Source organism: Plectropomus leopardus, chromosome 4 (genome assembly GCF_008729295.1).
Source record: "Plectropomus leopardus isolate mb chromosome 4, YSFRI_Pleo_2.0, whole genome shotgun sequence".
NCBI classification, from domain to species: Eukaryota; Metazoa; Chordata; class Actinopteri; order Perciformes; family Serranidae; genus Plectropomus; species Plectropomus leopardus.
Window position 1 is genome coordinate 12,357,161 of NC_056466.1, and position 23,095 is coordinate 12,380,255.

General features: G+C 38.2%; 1 protein-coding gene across 1 annotated transcript; it reads right to left on the reverse strand.

The window, feature by feature from the left end:
* Positions 1 to 1,144: 1,144 nt before the first annotated feature.
* Positions 1,145 to 11,601, reverse strand: gucy1a1 (guanylate cyclase 1 soluble subunit alpha 1). The gene is made up of 8 exons (XM_042485551.1): positions 11,151 to 11,601; positions 10,833 to 10,900; positions 9,801 to 9,889; positions 8,976 to 9,691; positions 6,473 to 6,958; positions 3,999 to 4,142; positions 2,676 to 2,830; positions 1,145 to 2,445 (listed from the first exon to the last, which is right to left on the reverse strand). The coding sequence occupies exons 1-8, from the start codon at positions 11,520 to 11,522 to the stop codon at positions 2,307 to 2,309; spliced, it is 2,169 nt and encodes a 722-aa protein (XP_042341485.1). The 5' UTR covers positions 11,523 to 11,601; the 3' UTR covers positions 1,145 to 2,306.
* Between the last annotated feature and the right edge of the window lie 11,494 nt (positions 11,602 to 23,095).

Genomic DNA, 23,095 nt, shown 5'->3' on the forward strand with positions numbered 1-23,095 from the left:
TCTTGATCACTTAGGCCTACAACTAGTAAAACCAGAAATGCAAATAAATGTCTCGCATTCAAAATGTAGATAAATGCTAAGTAATGATAAGTAAAACATGCAGATAATAAATTAATCAGCGAAATGTAGGCTAATTATGGTGTCAGTAGTAAAAGTAGGCCTACTCATTGTGCATAATGACTCCTTTCAGTAAGAAATATTAAAACGCATAGCCATAGACCTATTTTATAATTGCATTACTATAATTGATGCTTTAAAGGCAAATTCTTATTGGTAGTGATGAGAAGTATTCAGATTCTTTACTCAAGTAAAAGTACTAAAACTACACTGTAAAAATACTCTGCATTGAAAATTTTAATTCAGTAAAAGTAAGTGTATTCTGGGAAAAGACAATGAACACCACAAAACTCAAAAATAATATCTAAAAGTAGAAGGTGACATGAAAAGAAAATACTCCAGTAAAGTAAATACCTCAAATTTACACTTAAGTACAGTACTTGAGTAAATATACTTAGTCAAGTCCCACCACTGTTTAATCACTGGGTTGTTTAATCACTAAAAATGTAGGCTGTACCACGGCCTATATAATGAGCTGATAGTGTGTTTTTTATTTTTTTAAATTTATAATCATAATAGTAAGTAGAAAGTAGAAGTATAATGTTACATAAAATTAAAGTGGCAGGGATACTCAACTTGCTTTTCCCAGGGGCCACTTTAGAAAAGTGACAGGAGGCAAGTTAATAAACATTCCTAGTCCCTTGGACCCATCCCTGGCACTCTTATGATAAACAAGCTTCAATTTAGTGCTTTAAAAATGTATGCTGGCACCTTATTTACATTGAAAAGATAGCAAAGTAAATTAATCTCCATTCTGAATTAATGTATTTTTGTGGTGAATTAGACAAGTTTCAGTACCTTGCACCACATATTACGGGTTGCAAGTTGAGTATCACTGTGCTAAAGTAATATGCAAGTAAATAAAATCTATAATTTGCCTATAGACGCATATACCTAAGTCAACGCACTTACTTTACATCATTGCACATAATATTGTAGTTTGTGTCAATAGTGTAATTTACATTGCAAATCTTCTATATGACAGAATAAATACAGAGTCACTTACATGTATTAATGCCAATATTTATTGCGCTTTGACTACATTACAATAATGATTAAAGCACATCATTATGAGGGATAACATTCACTGTGATCCTGTTGTGTTGTCTTCTCACTGTATAAGAAAGGAGAGCCATGAACCCAATGTAATGAATATAGTAAAAATGTGTGCAGTGGAGAAAAAGTAAAAAATACATGTATACTTACATTAGGAAAATGCAACCTTGGAATGCTTTATGTCTAATCAATGGTAGTGTAAGTTACATTTTATTACAAATACTTAATGATCTGGAACCACAAACCTCTGGAAGAAATTATTGACACATAAATTCATATTGAACCATATTTAAAGAAAAAACAGCAGGTAAAATAACATCAAACATTTGTAATCTTGCCTGTCCATTTTCCCATAAGGCACCTGAATCTGTTGTGCATCACTTAAATCGATTATGGGAGTGAATCTAAGCTTAATAAGGCAGGATGTCTCCAAAATCTTTTGAATAACTTTTGAATTTGATTCAGCTTTTCAAAATTTATTTTTTATAAAATTTCCCATCAAAACACATAAAGCTAATTCTATTTTTATCTTTGTGCCAACAGGCCAAGGTGCTTTTAGCAGGTATCTGTGTAGTCTGGACAGGTGTGAATGGACCAGTCAGATATTTACAGGAAACAAAAACTTTCAAATCTGTTTAGCAACATCACATTGAGGATCAACATCCAAAATGTATTTATCATATTATGCAAGATGACATATTTAACTCCTAACAGCAAACCAGAAGCAGCTACTGACTTGTTTAGAAAAATGGTATGCCCTTTTTGGCCACATTTAGCACGTTTTATGTATTTTGTACCTCTTTAAATATTAAAATAAAGAAAACAGTCAAAGAAAGCCACTTTTTACATCATATTAATTTGCAGAGATGACTCATTCTGGAAGAAAAATTAAGGAAGTGAGTATTTCTCTGTGCTACAACTGTACAAATGGATAATTGTACAGGGACAAGACTCATGTTTGACATCAAACTGACAAGTCTGTAATAAAGCAGCTGCAAGATTTTGACTGATAGACAATATCATCAATAACTTAACAACCCAAACCAAAATATACATGGTGTTCGCACTGTGTTCACTGGATATGTTTATATTTCGTCATATCTAATGCTTTTGGGCTCTGCAGCAGCTTGACTTCATTTCAGAGTCAGTTTTGAAGTTTTGAAGGACGCCTCCAAAAAGTAACAAACACCAGGGATGTCCTCTGGGAAGTTGGCCGGAAGCTCCTGTCTACTCCGAGGAATGAAGACAAACTCGGGCCGATCCTTCAGCAATCTGGGAACACAAATAAAACATGAATATAAAAATGATTTAGTAAATTATTTGACACAAGAGGAAACACAGTGCTCCTATAAGACATTAAGTTTACGGAAACAACCAGTTCTGGGGGAAAAACAATATATTATACAGTATTGATGCATTCAAATCTAGAGCAAAGTTAAGTACTGCAATTCTAATTTAAAATGCAAAAAAATATTTGCAACCTGGATTGACTGTAACTTCACCTGTGGGTTGTAGGGCTGATGTTGATTTTTCTAGGTTGGCTGCAGGATTCAAACTTGTTGGCCAGTGTGACATTGTTCCCAAAAAGGCAGTAGCGTGGCATTTTCACCCCAACAACACCAGCCAGCACTGAGCCAGTGTGGAGGCCGATTCGCATCTGAAGAAAAAATGAAACATTCCACATGATTCAGGCTTTTGCTCGTCTTTTATTAGGCTGTTCTCCTGCTCTCTTTGTATATATAAATACGAAAAGTAATGAACCAGAATTGGTATATAACTAACAAAATTGGGAAGGCTGAGATCAAGAGATCTTTGTGCTGATGGGAGTAAGGAAGGAAATGTGAAGAGCAAAGTTCAGCGTTAAAAGACAGGTTGGGGAGGTGGATGGTTCAAACAGCACAGGACTTTCCCTACAGGAGACCTGTGTTTGTGTTCTATATGAACTGAGTGAACTTTGAGTTACATAACGTCTAATAAATAGACTCTCAGGATGAGCCAAGCCTGCGCAGAATCCCAATCGCCACACAATGCATACTGGTCAGATCTGTGTCCAGCTTGATCCAGACTTGACATCATGCACATGTGGGCAACGATAACCACACAAGATTGAGGCGGATGCAGTTTTTTAGAGACAGATGCTGCAGCTGCTCTTCACTGAGTGCAAGACCTAGCGCATGATGGGAGACGCCTGGCTGTTGCCAAATACAATAAAAGAATCTTAGTTTGACCACATACATCACATTTTGCAGAAAATCACAATTATTTTATGTAATTGTAATATTCAATGCAAGATTGTGGACTGTTAGTCTCAGAGTAATGAAAGTTCTATCTGTTAACAAACATGTCTGGTTGATGATAATAGCCTTCAGATGGATCTAACAGGATGTAAATATTTCTGCAACTTCCTGTACATTCTTTAAAGGCTGCTGGAAATTAAATAGAGCATCTTTGCCAGTAACTGTCCAACTTGACCGTAGCTCTTTGTTTAAAGGTGACAACAAGTAGCACTACAAATGTTTTGGTTTTTTTAAAGATATTTTTTGGGGATTTTATTGCCTTCAACAGATAGGACAGATATAGCATGAAAGGGGGAAAGAGGGGAGGCTTTGCTGTTTGGGGAAAAATATCTCAAGATTCCTAAATATCAACAGATCTTAATATTTTCCATTTACAATTTACTTTTCTTTCTTGATATAGTAGCTTTACGTCAACTGTGTAATATTACAGTAAAATGCGGTAGCACAGTGCAGACAGTGTAGAGGTCTCAGAAGTCAAATCAGCAAGTTGAATAATGAGTTTTAGCTAACTCAATATTTGATCCTCACCTGTATTCGTTCTCCGGTTGGCGTCCTAACTTCGTCTGAAAGCTCCATCATCTTTAAGGCCATGAGTGCAATTTGGACAGCGTGAGTCTCGCTCTCCTTGTGTAAGCCACCAGCTACACAGTACGCATCACCTATGGTCTCCACCTGAATACAGTAGAGGATCATTAAAATGATTTCTAACCTGGAAGCTGAGACACAGACAAGGATTTCAAAAGCTGTGTGTGCACCCTCCTATCGTCCTTTTTTATCAGTCAATCTGTTCAGAGATCCAGTCGTGTAACCTGAAAGTTTAAACTCCAACTTAAAAAATGTACTTCAAATTTACTTTGACAACAGACCTTGAGAAAAATGGCAAATGTGAAGTGGCTATTCATTAAAATCTCTTCACAGTCTGACTTGTGCTCTCCATCTCACCCCAGAAGACAAAGGGCAGAAAACTGAGGAGTAATAAAACTTAAATTGTAATAGTACTTGATCGCTGGTCATATTAAAAAGTCCACAAGCTTTTCTTCTTCCTCTTCTTTGTACGTGTAAATCTCGACCGGAGAGCACTCAGCAGCTATGTGGCAGAGACAAAGTGAAACTATTTTTAGGCTCATACATGTGGAGTGGAAACAGGGTCCTGAAGGAACCTCTGACTTCCTAGCGTTTTACGAGATATTTGTCAAACATGCTGCTCTCTCTGTTATGCTTCCATGACACTTTGATTACATTATCCAACCTCCCTTGTAGATTAGCAGACTTTGGCAGACACACACTTGTTTGAGCAATCTCAGTCACGATCTGTCTTTTGAACCTGTTGAGAAATAGTGTATTATTTTCTTTAAAAAATTTCATATGTGACTTTTTACTATTAATAGGCCTTGTGCTAATAGCTGATGTTGACTATTTATTTGTCAAAAAACAGAGAAAGTGTGTCCGTTTTTTTAAATCCCTAAATTACTGAAGTTGTTTTTAGATTATTCACCTTTTTATATGTCTTATTTCTGGTGTTTAAGATTATTCAGATTAAGGTGTTTTTAGTGAACTACAGACAGAGCCATGGCTACCTAACAATTGGGCACACTGAGGGTGTGTCCTTTAAATACATCTGGGAATTTAAGGAGTTTTTAAGGTTGATACTGATAGTAAGCTAAATATTAGAACTACCAGGACATAAATATCACAATATCAAAAGATTTGACTGTATTAATTAGCCTACATTAAAGGTCGTTGTAACAAACTGCACTGCAAAAGATTAGTATTTTTCCACAAGTTAAATTCTGGTTATAGTACTGATTGTTAGCAGAGGACAAAGAGGCCTAGATACTTCACTGCAAAGGTGTGCCCTTATGTCATCAGCCAGTGTCGTAGTGTCTGCCCCTGCTGATAACTCACTGGAATCACACATGCCACCAAAGCATCTGTCATCAGACTATAATTTCCCTGGTTGCACAGTATGCAGAAACTTCAAAATGAATGCACATGATACAAAGTAGCTGGCCTGCAGTAACATTTTGACCTTGTGTACACAAAGTAGCAAGCTAGTGTGCAGGAATGTTTGTTTTGCTTGGCAATGGTCCAATCCCACTCTAGTTGTTGAAATATTTGTGTTGCGGGAGAAAGTAAATGATCAAATAAAACAAACAAATCAGAACTGTTGTCGCTAATTACAGCTAACTGATGAGAAGAATGTGAGGTTGACATCACACTGTCTTAAATTTTTTTTGGAAGGGGGCGTCATCGTGTGAAGATCATGCTTCGTTACCTGTGCCTGCTGCAGTGGTCAAACAGTGGTATTTAGACAAACTAATCAAAACTTTTATTACCCCAAGGGGAATTCGCTTTGCACAAATAAAAATAAAAACTCTAAAAGGACAACATGTAACATAAAAACATACAAAAAACATCAGAAAAAGCATTATCACCAAAAATGTAATGAGGACATTAAGTTAAGTCAATTTAAGTTAATGTTAAGTGAAGTTAAGTTTAAAAAGTTCAGTTCCAGACCATTTATGAGAGCTTGTTAAGCAGCTGAAGGCTGCGTGGGACAGATTATGTGTCTTTTAGTCCACATCATGCTATATCTGCACCTGGATCTGGATAAACAACATCGATCCATATGTCTTGGCAGCCCAAGGCTGGATTTCAGACCTGATGCTTACCTCCACTTGTATACCCATACATTGTAAACTATCTTGTTGTTGGACAGAGTCCATACATTTTGATTATGGCGATGACAGAGCGTGCACTTCACAAGATGGACCCCCCCATCTCACTTGGCGTGATGTACCCTCACATTCTCTATAAATGGCTCTTGTAGAACTATTGTATAAAAGCAACTTAAGGTTGAGCTGTTGCACTGAATATCAGCATGGCTGTGGTTCAGCTGTATAGGCTCAAGGTCACAGCCCAAGTGCTGATGATAATCACAGCTATGCTGATATTTAGTACAACAGCACTCCCTCCCGTGTGAAATTATTTAATTAACCTACCTTATAAACGTCCAGCTCTCCACACTGGTGGTCAAACCTTGTGTACAACTCACTGAGCATGGTTATCACTTGCATCGGGGTACAGCGTGAGCAAACCGCCGTGAAGCCCACAATGTCAGAGAAGAGCATTGTAACTCGGTCAAACTTCTTGGCCTGCACTGTTTGGCCCTGCCACAGCTGCTGCGCCACAGTGCCAGGGAAGATGGAGAAAAGGAGGTCCACTGTCTTCTTCTTCTCCTCCTCCAGTGCCTGGTGAGCGTGCTCCAAGGCTGCCTTTGCCTTTCCCAGCCGCTTCTTCAAACCGTCCTGGGCTTTGGCCTGTTCGCCAACCAGAACTACATCACGCAGTGCGTTATGAATAGGGATGTCTGACAGGTAGAGGCCACGGCCCGTTAGCTCCTCCAGCTTGTCCACACATGGAGAACCCAAGAACAGGATGGCGTTGGATTCTGAAACGTAGATCATCTGACCTTTAAGGTCCATGAGCTGAAAGGAAAAATCAGACAAAAAAAAAAGTTCATGTTTGTGGAAAATATTGGGCCTAACTGTCCTTGTAGCTCAACAAATTTGTTTTTTTTTTTTTTTAAAAGATTGATTAGTTTAACTGTGCAGGTGACATCCTGAAGCTTTTGCTTATTAGTAAAATTAGTTGTTTTCATTGTAAGTGTATATTTCCCACAGCCAGGCAAGGAAAAATGTTTTTCCTCTCAGTGGAGTCTGTGCACTTATAAATATACAATGCAGACATAAATAAACTCCCTTAAGATATATGTAGCCAATTAAACACTTGACATAAAGAACGGCAAACTTGTAATTTATGCGTTATTTATGAAAGCGCAGCTGTATAAAGCTGTCTGTCAGCCACAACAGTAAACAATACCAACACATTTAATTCAAGCACATTTTTTCTATTCACTGTCAAAATATTTTAACACTTATAGGATGAAATGCAATAAAATTCTGTTCAGACATTCATGGTGACCAGAGGATGAAAACTATTGACTCCTCAGACGTTTGCTCAAGGTCCACCATAAGGTTGACATTTATGGTTCAAAGTAAATATCTCAACACCTACTAGATGGATTGTCATGAACTTGGTGCAGACATATGTCCATGTGAACTTATGTGATCCTACCTTTAATTAAGCACCATCATGGGGTCAAAGTTTTTATTTGTCTAATGCTTTGGTTTATTATTAAATACCTTCAAAGTTAGTGACATTCCCATCAGCATCAACTGAAAGTTGTGTCTACAGCTAATTTGATAGTCTTAACATGCTAATAAACTAAAATGGTTAACATGGTAAACATAATACATCCTCATAGCAAATGCTAACTTTGCCTATGTAATGCGATGACGCCCAGCCATGGTTGTTTTACTAAACCGAACCTACGTAACTTGTTATTCCTAAACCTAACCTAAAAAAACTTATTATAAAGTATGTAACTCTATGTTAACCAATAAGAACCCGTTGTGACACAGATGTAACAAACTGTATGTAACTGTACATTAAGTATGTTATATAACAACGCCCCACAATGATTTTTTTCCCTAAACCTGACCTATGTAACCTTACATTCCCGAACATAACCTACAAAAATGTATGTTAAGTGAATTACTTTACCTTAAATAACACAACATTAAATTTAGTATGTAAGGTGATGACTCCAAACCACAATTCTTGTCCTAACCATAATCTAACCAATAGGGGCACTAATTTGTCATCATACCAACTGTTTTTTGTGTAGTTTCATAAAATAGCATACAAAACATTCACATTGAAGATACATCAAAATAATACATGAGCAATTACAAACCTACATTGTCTAATGTAAAAATAAGAATTAAATTATTCAATAGTTAAACCAAGGACTCTATTTTTAGGCACATACTTCCATCTTTCTTATTTTTTTTTCCTATCATTATTCCGACACCACCACCCCAACTGCTAAAGATCAAACTATGTTTTTGTAACACATGTTTTATCCTTTGGTTTTCTTATCTTATCTTACAACTTCTGTTTGTGTGTAGTGGATGTGTCAGTTTGTTAATAAGTTATGAACCCCAGATAGAAGAGACACTTACAGATTTTTACCTGTTTTAATCAGACTCTGTAGCTACTAACATTAAACCCACCATGGGAAGGCTGGTGTTATAGTGAATGGAATCATCTCTGGTTGAATGTTATTACACCATTGCCATGTTTACTCACTCATACTATTTTTCTTGTCATGGCGACCCATTGCTGTGCACCCCCGCATAAATAGCACGAGCATGGCTGTGCCTTTGATGGATAAAATGGTTTGACATTTGCTTCTGATATCCGTTGGGGGTATAATGTTGATCTCTACCTCAGGCCAAGTGCACCCAAGTACAACGCTAATAAGCTCAACTGCTCATAAATAGCATGATATTTTTTTTCTATCTTACTATCAAGACCATGACCGAAAGGCTTTTTCTGCCTCATCAGTCAGTGTCGTGTCTCCCATACATGCTGACATACCTTCCCTGTGTTTTCAGCGATGGAGACTCCATGCTTGATCCGAATGATAAACTGTGTGTTTAGCATGGTCAGGATACCTTGAAAGGTACATTTGATCTGGGGAGAGACAATAGAGAAGTGTTCTTGGAAGGTAGCAGACCGCCTCAATCCATCCTTCCTGAACAGTCTCTTCCTGAGCCCGTGTCCTATTTGCACCAGAACCAAATCCTGGTCCAGGATCAGATGGAAAGGGAAGATGGTAGAGAACAGAGAGGTAGGAAGGGTCCCAGCTGAGGTTGCCCGTAGCGGACTGGGGCTCAGATTTTTAGCATCCTTGACTACAACTGTGTACAGAAGACTGGGCTGCGGGCTGGACTTCAAGATGCTGTCTTTAGCACCGGGGGGGTCCATCAACACATCCACAGTAGTGTGATACAGCAGGCGAGCGGCAGCTTTAATGACTCCAGGGAAGAAGAGCTCAGTGGTCGGGCGGGGGTTGAAGAAATAGACAGTAAGCAGACCCACATCCTTGTCTAAGCAGAGCACCGAAGGTTCGTTTACACAATCCTCTCTGTCCGGGTTGGGTGACGTGCTGCTCTGTTTCAACAAGACATTGAAGCTGTTGAGGAAGTCGTGGAGAGCTCCCCCCACCACCCTCAAAATGTGTCCGTCCTCCTCATAACACATGTTGAACAGCTCCTCGCCAAGAGCAACTTTCAGTGCTTCCATCTGGATTGCTTTTGGACAAATTAAGGGAAACAGGTGAAGATGTAAAGCCCACCAATACTAAAAAAATATTAAAATAGAAATGACATTTTGTAATTCCAGCTTCAGATTTGGTATTACCTGTTTTGGTTGAGTAAATGTTCATCATTTCCAGTAAATGCTCCGGTTCATCACTGCAACTCTGATAGTCTGTACAGCAAATTATTGGACTGCGAGACAACAAATGTAAAGTCAGACACACAACCCACTTAGTGGACCATATTTTTTTGGTCAATCCATCTGACTAGGGCTAGACAATTCATATATCAATATTATATTAATATTGTGATGAGACTACATATCTTAGATTTTGAATATTGTAATACTGTAAGTATACTTTCCTGGAATTTAAGACTGCAGGCTGCAGTTTTGCAGCTTGGAATTAAAAGTTTTGGAATGGTTTTTTGGGGGGGGGGTTTGCATGTTTTTTAAATTTTATTTTATTTCTAAGTAACCCGTGCCATAATTATATTCATATTGGCTGAATAAATCAATTGAAAGACTTGACCAGAATAATTTGAGTATCAAACACTAATGTCCTGAATTCTGATTCTGATTTTTTTATGTACAGATTTGTGCCTTTTCTACAACAATTTATGGTGGTAATGTCTTTAATTTTTTCAAAATAAAAGTCCTCTCCTACTTTAATGGGTTTTTTTTTTAGGTGGACAAATGCAAATGATCTAAATATTAAGGAGTACACACATGTCCAACCCCAGAAGTCCATTTTTTTGTTTACATCATTGGAGAATGTTTCAGGGTCTGCTTGCTTTTGTCTATAATAATGTGTTTTTCAGCAGATTTGTAAGGGATTTTGCTCTGCCTTCAGGTATCTATAGCAGCCTGTGTCACATGTTGTTTTTAACATTTCTATCAATGTAGTGGTAGCAAGATACATTTGTAAGAGATATTGAGGTAAACAGAGAGACAAATAAGGCTGCAACATTTCAGCATCATTGTTGTTATGATTAGGAATACATGCTTTGGTACTTTCGGTTGTTCAGGCCTATATTTTGCACCAGCAGCAGCAGTAGTAGTAATTCCAGCAGTCTATGAGGAGTAGTGTAGTTGTTATTGGTGGCAGCTGTATTAAAAAAACAGAGAACGTGTTACCTTTCAGAGTCTCTGGTTTGATCTGATAGTGTCATCATTCGTTGGAGAGCAGTGTGCAGCCTTTGAAACTGTATGACAAAGTGTTCAGCGAGTTAAAGGTCATCGTCTGACTAAACAGCAGCTTTAATTACAGGAGCGCCCACAAATAAAAAAACAAAAACAGAAACGGGATTACCATATTTTTGTCTCAAGTAGTCATGGTGTCTTTGCGTTAAGGCAGACATGCGACGTAACAACTGCATTTCCATAAATCTGTGCAAACATATTTTTGCAATAGTCTCATAATTTTATTATTAATAAATTTATTTTTTGACTCACCTCGGGACATGCCAATTTTCGGATGCTCTCCCCAAGTGTATGAAGGTTAACTTTGGCTCTGCATGTCTTCTGCTGAGGTAGATCCTCACCTATTTTTCCGTGCACGTCCTTAGAAATAGGCAATAAATCCGCGGCGTCAGTTGCGCGCTCCTCAAAGTCTCCGAGCTCATTATTTTTGGCGCTGCTGCTGCTGCTGCTGCTGCTGGAGAATGGACACTCTCCTGGTATCTTCAGCTCCTTCAGCTTCGCGCAGAACATCTTCCCCGTTGTATGATCTCCTGCCTCTGCTCTTCTTATCTCATTTCGGGGGTAGACGGTCCTGGTCGAGCAGCTGCGGTCTCTGGGAGAAATTCCATCATCTGGTGTGCTCATCCAGGTTACTTTGCCTCCTCGCGACCCGCCGATTCAAATGATCAGCAGCACCAAAGCCAGAGACCACATACAATATTCATTGAAAACTGCACGAGCAAATGATGGCAGGCAACTATCATTTCCAAAAGCCAATGAGAAACTGGAGAAAAAAGAGGCAGTAGGCCAATCCATGCGCAAGTGGGGCTGGTGTAGCTGAGCAACCTATCAGCAATGAGAAATTATTTCCAGCCGACTCCTCGCATGCAGGCACTTTTTATTTAGATCAGCCTATGGACTGGGTCCCATCATATACTAGACAGGTCCACTCCATAAACATATCATCATATTTCTGTTATATTCACGAGGACTTCAAGTGCACGTGCCTTTGGTGCTCCATGGTGTGTTTGTCGCCTTCATGGTAACATCGATTCTCCCTTCATAGGTTATGCCTACAGAATACTAATAGTTTTACATTTTTATTGGATATGATTTCATTTAACCCTGAGAGTTAAGCGAACTGGCTTGATTTCTTAAAAAGATACATGGGAATAAGGCGACAAGCAACGAAAAAAGAGATAACCCCCCCAAAATTGTAAGAAATTAGTAAAAAGTACAAGACAATTATTACACAATTAGTACATAAAGTAAAAAGCAAAGATCCCAAAACAAACAAACAATTAAGAAAGAAGAAACAGATTTTTACAATAACCAAGGAAATAACATTGAAAAAGTACTATAAAATTAAAATAATTTAAAATTTGTAATAAGGATAATTTCAATATATTTTTCCCTTGTTTTTTTTTTCTATAGCACCGATATGGAAGTTGCAAACTAAATCTCTTTGTACTTGTGTATAAGCATAGACTTTGCGGGAGACACAGGGGACATGTCCCCCTAAATATTTAGAATATGTACATTAATTACCATTAATTTTTGGCTCTTTTTTTGATAGGACAGCTTCAGTGTGACAGAGGGGGAGAGAGGGGATGACATGCATCAATGGGAAGGAATCAAACCTGTAGCTGCTGTGGTAAGGACATAAGCCTTTATATCCTACCAGGTAGGCAACTGTTTGAACACATCACCTTGGGCTTGCTTAATCAAACAGTGTTAACTCAAAGATATTAAGTTTACAATTGAAAAGCCAGAACCAGAAATGTTTGTGCATTTTTATTTAAGAGATATTTATTTAAGAGGTGCTTGAAAAACCAAGCCACAGGGCACACATCAATGACTCGCTAAATTACTACTGATGCTGGTCTTGTTGGTCCTAAACAGTGGTTTGCACGTGACTGCATGGTGGTGTAGTGGTTAGCATTGTCGCCCCACAGCAAGATCCTGTGTTTGAACCTGGCATGGGGCAGGGTTTGGCCCTTTTGTGTGGCTGTTTCATATTCTCCCTGTGTCAGTGTATGTTCTCTGGCCTCCTCCCACTTCCAAAAACATGCACGTCAGGTTAATTGGTGACTTTGAATTGTCCGTAGGTGTGAATGTGAGCGTGAACAGTTGTCTTTGTCTATCTGTCAGCTTGGTGATAGTGTGCTGACTTGTCGATGGTGTACCCTGCCTTGTGCACAATGTCAGATGGGATGGGCTCCAGGCCCCCTGCGGCCCTTAAGAGTATAAGCAGTTATGGCTAATGAATGATATGATACATATGAAACATGCAAATATGATGTATTCATGGTTTGCAGAAATGCATGGTGCCAGCATTTTTTTTGGGTCACTAGGCTGCAAGATGACATTATCCACTAGTATGACACACCTGAATCTCTGACCAAACTGTTGGTGGTTAAGATGCATCGTGGGTAATATATAGGTGCCAGATTTGGACAGGGAAGAAGAAAGCTTGAAATTGTTGTTTCAGACATCTTGCCAAAAATGGTAATGCACATTCAGTAAACAAATGGTGACACATTTACAGAAACACTGATTAATGTGTATGATACTTATAAATAAATAAAATTCAAAAAAACATTCACCACAACAGCACATTTTTCACACTAGCATGTCTCTGTTGAGTTCTTGTATATCACAGAAAACACTGTGAGTTTACATGCAACATGAAGTTAATCAGATTTGTTATATTTAAGACTGTACAGGAAATGGCTCAGTGATTATACATGTTTAGTGATCATTTATAAAACTTGTGTCAAAAATAGATTTTATTGGCCATGATGAGGCTGCAGCACAGCTTGATGGCCTTGTTTGGTCTGAAAAGAGCATTTAGTCTTAACACAATAAATCCATTTCAGAGCTTAAATAATGAACGGCTTTGTCATTTGGGAGTTTTCTAATTTCTCGCAGGATAACTCTGGATGAGCATGCTGCTTACTTTGGCAGTCTTTCAACACCAAGGCCCAGGATGTTTCTAACCACATGATAACAAAAAGTTTATAGGTTAGAGATTAAAGGGGGGATCCTTTCACTGGGCCTCAGAGTGGCCACCCTCGATGCATTTCATGAACTGGTTGTTTTCCCTGTAAGCTGAAGAAACTGCTCATTTTGAAATGTGCAAGTTATTCTATCAATGAGACTTTTATGGTGCATTATGGTAAATGATGAGCTTGTGGTAATTAACGTCTAAATAAAGAGGGTTTAGGTATGTGATAGGCAAATAGCTTACTCTGTCCTTTAAACAAAAACCCTGGCCCCATGACGAAGTTCCCTGTTTCTATTGTTATTCATATTTTTTGTAGTATGAAAAAGTGTCAACACTCATGTAAATCACAAATATGTAAATATGACTTTCGTATCATCTAATAATGCTTAATTCCCATACATAAGACACACATGAAAACCGAGGCTTCTGTGCTGCAGTTTGTTCTGCACCAGACTGTTAAAACAGTGCAGGGTGTTGAAATTAAACCATCCAAGATAAACAACATATAAAGACATTCAATTTATTTAAATTAAAGTTCTCCTTAAATGTAAAAGCAGTTTTGACCTCATGTATTTTGCAGTTTACTCCAAAAAAAGGTGGCAGTCATTTAGAAATGATGCATTGATGCACTTTTTTCCCTTATGAGGACAGCAACAAAAACAGTTCGATTAGGGGACAGTCATTTGAGTCTGAGAATGTTTATTTAAATGTGCATAAAAGTATAAGACAGTATGGTGATTAGATCCTATCCTTATGTCAAATGTGAAGGGGGGTCAATGAAGCTGTATTAGGATAAGGTACCCCTTCTGGAGTCTAGATGCTTCTGGTAAAGGTGATGAGACGAAGAGGGTGCTGAGGATCTGGATGTGATGAAGAGTGGACTTTTTCAGAGCTTGATCATCCTGAGCGCTGGATATGATGACTGGAAGTGAATGGGGTGGAGGAGGTTGTGACAAAGATTAAAATGACGAGTAACAGCAGCAGAGAAGAGCATAGATTTAAATTTTGACAGTAGCAACATGGTTGACTCATAGAGAGCATTGCAATGTTTGTCTGATTTGACTGAAAGAGCAAATGCCCATAATCAGCTGATTGGTAGAGCAAATCTCCCTGATGAACTTACGCTGAGCTTCATTAACTTACTTCAGCAATAATTGATTAATCGAACTGTTAATTGTGTGCTGATAACACGTCAATTACATCTCAATTGTTGTAATGCAACACAAAATATATATTCACATATATGAGTTGCCAAAAAAGTGTTATCATAAACTGGTTTAACTCTGTAATAGAGAGTCCTAGAAAAAATGTATAAATTAACTTACACTTATATTAATCATAATTAACTATAAATAATTAGAAAAATTAAGTATGCACTGTTCTGAGCTGAATCTCCTTTATTCTTATCTCACTTAAGAGGAGGGATTTTGGGGAAGTTCATTGATACTGAGCTGTTGCTTTTAGATCTTACGGTAAAGACTGAGCTAACTCTAAACCTGCTATATCTAAATGTGAGGGCCCTCAACAAGCCTACTTTTAAAGCCAAACAAACTGAGCTGATAAAGATTGTTAAAACATGTCACATGCTGGTATTTATGAGGGCAGATTTAAGAGGACTTACAAGCACATTTGCTTAACCCTTTGAAACCTGAAGACATTGGCTTGTTTTCTTTCAAAAACATGGGAAGAAGGCAATGAGGAACAACAGAAAAATTTACCCAAGAATTAGCAAGAAATAAGTAAGAACCACAAGAAAATTACCCAAAAATTAGTTTTGAAAAACAAAAATAATAATAAGAAGAAAATAAAAACCCCAAACCAAAAAAATTGTACAATGTTCTTTGAAAGATATGTTATAATTCTGTAGCATAATTTAAAATATGTAATAACAAATATAGTGCATGCAAACTTGAATAATTTTCTAAATCTACTACTGTCTGGAACGTTTTTTTGCTTTGCTCCCTCCTCTTCCCCTCATATTTTTGGGAAAAAAATTGCACCAATTTGCTCAGGGTTCAAAGGTGTCGATATTTGCGAAAGGTGTCTGAAAGCAGCACAAGGAAAGTCATTTTGCTCCAGGTTTCAAAGGGTTAAAAGTAAAGTTATCATCTGATTTCTTTTCTGAGCTTGAGCTGAAATCATATGAATTTGACAGAGAAATACTGAAGTCACTGCATGGCAACATGTCACAGCACAGCTCGGCTTTTTAAATCTATATGACAGAGGTATTCGAGATCTCCTCTTTCAGTTCTTATTCATTCAAGAGGTAAATGCAAATGAGCTGCAGTGACCTCTTGACGCAGATCGTGCAGGCTATCTTCAGGTCTCACACCATAAAATTGAGTCAAGTTGTACAGTGCGGTGGAAACACACTTTAGCGACCATCAGCCACCACAGAGGTGACAGCTGTCGCTGCCGACTCTCATCAGGACCCAGAGGAGGTGACACCAGCTGCACCGGCATGAACAAACCTCTTTGTCATGATTAAATACAACATGGACCTTCTGATCTGTGCCAAAGTGGGACAGTGAATTAACCTTCAGAGGTTTTATAGTTCACAGTAATCTTGGCTGTGTGGCTTGTTGTATTTTCTCAGAGATGAAGAGAGTAACTGGAGGAGAAGACAATTAATTCTAAAACATCGTTCTTACAAAATGAGGACTGCAAAGCTGGGTATCTGCATTAGCTGAAATAAGAGGTAGACACAGCAACTTTATCAGGTTACTGATCGCAGAATTGAACTGAAGTCAAGCGCTGGACTCTGAATTATCCTCGCAAGAGGTTGCTTTCAGTTGACTATGGACGGAAGAAAAGAAGCAAGAAAGAATGACAGCTTCACTGTTCTGTGGAAACAGGCAGTCATGGAAGTAGTTTGACAGGAAGGGCTGGCATAATGTCAGATTTTCAATACAAAATTATCATGGCTAAGAGAGCTCATGATATTATCATGTCATCTACAGAAATTTTTAAAAGTAACATTGCTATTCGTCAAATTCATCGTTATTTATTGTGAGGAAAGACCAATCAAGAATGAAAAGATTGACGAAGTGCTGGATTATTTACATAATATTATCACGTGTATTATTACCATGATAACAATATTGCATTTTATAAATATTATGGTTGTCATGATTCAACATCTTACAGTATCTTTAAGTAAAAGTACACAAGTATTATCAGCAAAGTGTAAAATGTCAAAAGTAAAAGCACCCATTTTTGCAGCAGGATTTCTCAGTGATATATTTTATTATTATCACTGATGCATTATTGAAGCTATTATTAGCTACTTTATGTATTGTAGGAATGGGTTCAATCTGTAAGAATGCATATTTAATGAAGTCATTACATTGTGAGAAAAAATCTGGATCTTCAACCAAATTGTACTCCACTAATGGAAGTGAGTGTAATGTATTCTCTCATGTGTTTGTCTCTCAGATGTCCTGGGGTGAACCAGTTAGCGATGGGGAATGGCTGACGACCACCATCATGAGCCCATGCTTCCGTGGGAGATCAGTGGTGTGATGTTAAGGTCATCTGATATCCAAAGGCTATATATATATTAGTATATCGATGATATTGCCACGGGACGGCCTGTTCCACTTTTTACAGTTAATTACCCTGCTAACCGTGGTGGAGACAACATCAAAAAGTAATTAATTTAACACCAACAGCAAGCATGCTGTACGAAGAACAAGTAGCTTTGTTATTATTGTGGCCCAATTATTTGTTTTTGTTATATGCTTTTTCTATACGCACGACACCCGCATATACTTAGATGCATGGATATTGCAATAAGAATCTAAATCTATCCAACCTTACCCCCTGTTATACCTACGTGCACTGCTTTTCTTGTTTTGTTTTTCTTTATTGTTGTGGTTTCTCTTGTTCCTTGTCTTGTCTCGTGTTTATCTGTTAATTACTTGCCTTGCACAATTATTGATAATCGTTTTACAGGTAGCAGTACAGGTAGCACTGTTGTAGATTATTTTGTCTCCTAAAATGCAACTTCCAGGAGCTTTGAAAGATCTGGCAGTACTGTGCACATTTTTGGTGACAGTCCAGTTTTTAAAATTATGAAATGTTTCATTTGATGAAACCTCCACACTGAGCACTGTAAGTTTGCCATCACCAGAGGGTGCTTCATCTCTAGTTTCAGTTTAAATGAGCAGCAGAGTGAGTGAGACTCAGGCAAACAGCTGGCACCGGTTCATAAACAACATTTAAAAGGAGATGCCCTGTATCCACAATATCTACCTGTACACATATGACAATGGCAGTCACTGTATCTTGTGGTTGGCATAAGTGTTTGTAGACTTATCTCACCTGCAACATGTCAAACAAAGTTCAGGCTGTGTCTATATTTGCAGTTATCAGCAGAGCGACAGGCCACAGGGTGTGTGACTGTGAGGACGATATGCTATGATGCTGTTCAAAAGACCTGGCTGACTTAGTCCCCTGCAGGACGTTACAGCAAACACCTCCTATACTGGACCAGAGTCAGCACAGGAGAGCAGTGTGTGTGTATGTGTGTGTTTCATATGTGTGTGTTTGCAGCAGGGCAGAGCAGGGGTTAAACTATGTGCACGAAGGGAGGGTGTAGCCAGATTGACTTGTGCTGATAGATAATGGGTGGGGACCAAAAGGTGTCACCCCAGCTCTGATGTTAACTGTCATACAGTTATAACCTGAGCCGGCTTATCAGATTTTCAAGTTCCTCCTATCTGATGCATGGAAAGCAGCATAAAGGAAAGGTAGCATAACCCCGTTCTATAGTAGAAAATGTTATCCAAAGTCCACAGATACAAGATCAAAATGCGCACCATAACTGGACAGACATAGTTACAACATATAATGAGGTGGTTTTTTTTTTTAATGTGACAAATTGTCATTGCCATTACTTCATTTGTTGTGCTGGAGAAGATATATGGTCATGGAAATAACAACGCTGGGGTTATATTACTGAAAATATTGTATGGATACATTTTTCTAAATATGTGTTTGATTTAATGAAAGTTTACAGACCAAAAAGGACCATAGTTGTAAAAAAATGACCCATATATGCAGAGACCAGCAAAAACTATTTTATCAGTGTAGCCTGTGAGCGCAACAAGTTCCCAAATGTCTAAAACAACCTCCGATGATGAAGTCATGAGCTGGATTGAGACTGAAAGCAAAATAACAATTTCTTCTTTTCTCCTCTGGTGTTACATAATCAAATGTATCCAAATATAACCTTTGTTTATGTCTATATGACAAATGTGTATTTGTAGTATGAGTTTCCATAGTGCCTGTCATATGTTTAGTCCCTGCACACACTCATACAAAGATCCTGATACTCTGTTTATGATACGCAGAGAGAGATAGCTAATCTCATCACAAATCAAGCCTGGTACACTGAGTCCACAGGAACTCACCAGCCATGACTTCAGACAGCAACAATGTATATACTCCAGCTGCACTCAGTTTAACAAGAAGAAACTTTTTTTCAGACAGATTGCAACATTTAGGCACATAAAGCCCTTTAAGAGATACTTACAATAAATCTTCTTTGGTAATGTTGCACTTATGCACTCAAGTAGATTTAAGAGTGGATCTTTGGGCCAAAACTGCTCCACCAAACTAATGAGCACATAAGACAGACTGGTTTCCTTTTCCACATTAAAAAAAGTTTATTCCCAAAAATGTTAGTCAAGTGAAGGTACTATAGAATGCAGCCATTTCGTCTGTTTGCTAAGTGCTAACACTACAAACCAGCCATGTGCAGTGGGCATGTGAAGTGTGTTTATTCACATTTTTACTGACGATCTGCTACATTCAGATTGATTTCGACTGCTTGTATTAGATGGGCCATTTCAGCTCCCAGTACTATTAACAAACCCTTGATGATTTTATCCAGAAGCAATGTTGGAAGAAAACATGACTGACCTAAAGCTAACAACCCTTTTAAGTCTGCTTCAGGGCATGTGCTTTATTTGACTTTGTAAGGTGTACGTATGAATTCATTAAGGTTAACGAAACTGTAATGTGTATCCATCTCAACAGGTCCTTTTATTTACAGATATTAATGAATAAATTAGAAAACATCTTTGTGTTCAATTGTGCTCGGAACAATGAAAATCAGTTTAGTATCTCTTCAGAAGTTTGTAGAAAAGTTCAACAAATAAAACCAAATAAAAATAGTGTGGAAATACAAATGTTAAGGAACAGGGGTAGCAGCTCAAAGTGTGGTATGTGCAGAAAACTGCAGTGTGCAAGATGATGGTAAGAGTATGGAGTGTGTGTGTGTCTATGTGAGGATGGGTCAGTGAGGTCATTGCTATTATTAAGTCTGTTTGTTCTATTTTTTATTGTCCAGTACCTTCATCCAGAGAGCAGGGGCTCAAACAGACAGTGTCCAGGGTGGGATGGCTTTTTTATGAAACAGCTGACTTTCTTTAGTCGACCAGCATTGATGTCCTTCAGAGGTGATAGCGTGGTCTGACCAGTCTCAGCAGACAAAATCAGGCCAGCTTATTTTGCCTGGTTCTGGGGCGTCATTCATCCCGAGTCTCCGCTGAATTGGGCAACTGGATGCGGCACAAATTATATGTTCCAGTTTGCCAAGTCTTGGCCAATGGTTGGACAGGTCATTATTTGATAATGGCCCAATGATGAAAGTGCTGGAAGCCATAATTAGATGGGTTTATTTAGCCCCATTCTGGTGCGTCATTCATTCCAGGTCTTAGCTGTGCCGGGCAGCTGGATGTGGCCTGACTTATATCTTTCAGCATGCCAAGTTTGGGACAGTGCTGGGCCACGTTATTTTTTTATCATTGCACCGTGATAACAGATTCTGCTGGCCAATTGGGCCTGCTCATTTTTTAGGATTCTGGGGCATCATTCATCCCGAGTCTCTGCTGTGTTGGGCAACTGGATGCGACCCCACTTATTTCTTCTGGCGTGCCAAGTCTGAGCCAATTCTGGGCCAGGTTATTTTTTGGTAACGGCCTAGTGATGGTAGTGTCAGCAGCCACAGTATGACCAGCTTATATTGCCTGATTCTGGGGCATCATTTATAATGGGTCTCAGCTGATTTCGGCAACTGGATGCAGCTCAACTTATTTCTTCCGGCAGGCCAGGTTTGAGCCGATGCTAGGCCAGGTCATTTTTTGGTAAAGGCCCAACGATAGCAGTCCCAGCAACTAGAATTGGGCCAGGTTATTTGGACCAATTCAGGGGTGTCCATCTTGCTTCACGCTGAATCAGGCAACTGTATGTGTCCCAAGTCATTTTTTCTGGCATGCCGAGTTCAGAACAATGCTGAGCCAAGTCATTTTTTGATAACAGCCGACTGTGGGGCATCATTTATACTGAGTCTCAGCAGCATCTGACAACCAGATGCGCCCGACTTATTTCTTCCTGTGTGCCAAATTTGGGCCAGTGCGTGGCCAGATCATTTTGGTTACCCGGGGAATGAATCGCTGTGTTGCCCACATCACCTCATGCAGCTTCTGCAGGTTTTCCCCAGTGCAGCTGCTGTACCACACTGTGTAGTTTACCCATAATTCAAATGCCTAAAAGTTGTCTTTTGTTTGGCAAAAAAACTTAATATGTTCTGGTATCTAATTTGTAGTGCAGCTTTTAATGATGATTTCATTTTCTGTTGTTAAGATACTGGAGGTGATGTTTGCTACAAGCAATAATAAATAGAAAGCTCCCACTTCTTCATGCATAACGACTACATACAGCATCTCTAACCTTGTGTCTGCTCACCCCGCCTGGCCTAACACGCATGGCTGCCATGTAATAGCCTGAGGCAAACAGGCAATGCACCATGAAACAGGGTTTAATATATTACTTGTGACTCTTTGCACTCTCCTTGCAATTTTTATCCTTGTAAAATAAAAAAGTAAATATAGTATACATAAAACTATATAAATAGCTAAACAGTAAATACAGAAATATAAGAATGCTGATGGATGTTTTCAAGTGTTGTATAAGACGGAGGACATGGGCACTGATGCTGGAAAAATTAGATATAGTATGCATCACTCAATCCTAGTAAAGCAGAATCAGCAACAGAGATGCATTTAATACTTTACAAACAGCATTACAACTGCAGACTTTTTAGTGCACCCATTATAGCAGTGAGCGGCGTGATTGACTGCATCGTCTTTGAAGCTATAGTACCTATATTAGGGTTTTTTGGATTACTTATTATTTTGCGTCAAATGTAGGTCTAATCACATTGAATACAGTATTAAACTATCAAGAAAGAAGAGAACTGAAAAGTCTTTCTGTTGTTTTTTATTTATAATGTGAACATGTCCAAAACATCAACCCTAAGCTTAAGTATTTTTCTTATTTTGCACGATGAATGAATATTACAAACACTGAAAAGCATTGTATTTTGTGTCTCCATCTGCTGGTGGGCCATCACAATAAAAGTATGCGTAATATGATGTCAGTTCCACTACCGAAGAGACCGAAAAATCTCTAACATTCTGTGGAGACAAAAGTGGATATATCGATATTGGAATTGGTTATAAGCCAAATGGGTTCTTTTATATCGGCATACCGCAAATCATCAAAAGATCCAATGTTTTGCATCCCCAATACTACTTCTATTATTACTACTAACAATACGACAAATAATAATGATAATAACAATGATAAGAAAAAATGGGGAAAAAAAGACAATGACCAACTTGGCAAGAAATGTCCCACAAATTGTGAGAAATTAGTAAGAGGTGACAAGAAAGTGACCTTAAAATGTGTTTTTACAAAGGGAGGAGGATTATTAGAAAACTGACAAAAATAAAAAATAAAATAAAAATGTAAAGAATTTCCAGAAAAGGATATTAACATTTTTTATAATTATGTATTTGAAGTCATGTTAAAGAACAAAAACATATATAGTGTTTTAATTTTGTCACTTCTTTTCCTTGTTTCTCTTTTTTTCTTTTCTTTCTTTTTTTTGGGGTTATTTTCAGGTAATTTTCTTCACATTTTGGAGCCATGTCTTGTTAAGTTGCTTATTGCCTTTTCTCCATGTTTTTGTAAGAAATTTAACCAATTTGCTCCGGCTTCAAGGGGTTAAAAACCAGAAATTTTGGATCCACTGCTATCCAGAAAATGTTTGTAATGACGAGTTGCCGTGAATGCATCATGAGTGGGCGGGGTCAGCGTGGTCCAATAGAAAGCAGCAGCCAGAGACACGTTGAATAACAGA

Excerpts from the sequence above, each read along its gene's own strand:
- gucy1a1 (XM_042485551.1), bottom strand. The coding sequence starts at position 11,522 with ATGAGCACACCAGATGATGGAATTTCTCCCAGAGACCGCAGCTGCTCG. Across the intron at positions 6,959-8,975 it reads TCGCTGAAAACACAGGGAAG|CTCATGGACCTTAAAGGTCA; the intron begins GTATGTCAGCAT and ends TTTTCCTTTCAG. Across the intron at positions 2,831-3,998 it reads CAACCGGAGAACGAATACAG|ATGCGAATCGGCCTCCACAC; the intron begins GTGAGGATCAAA and ends TTTTTTCTTCAG.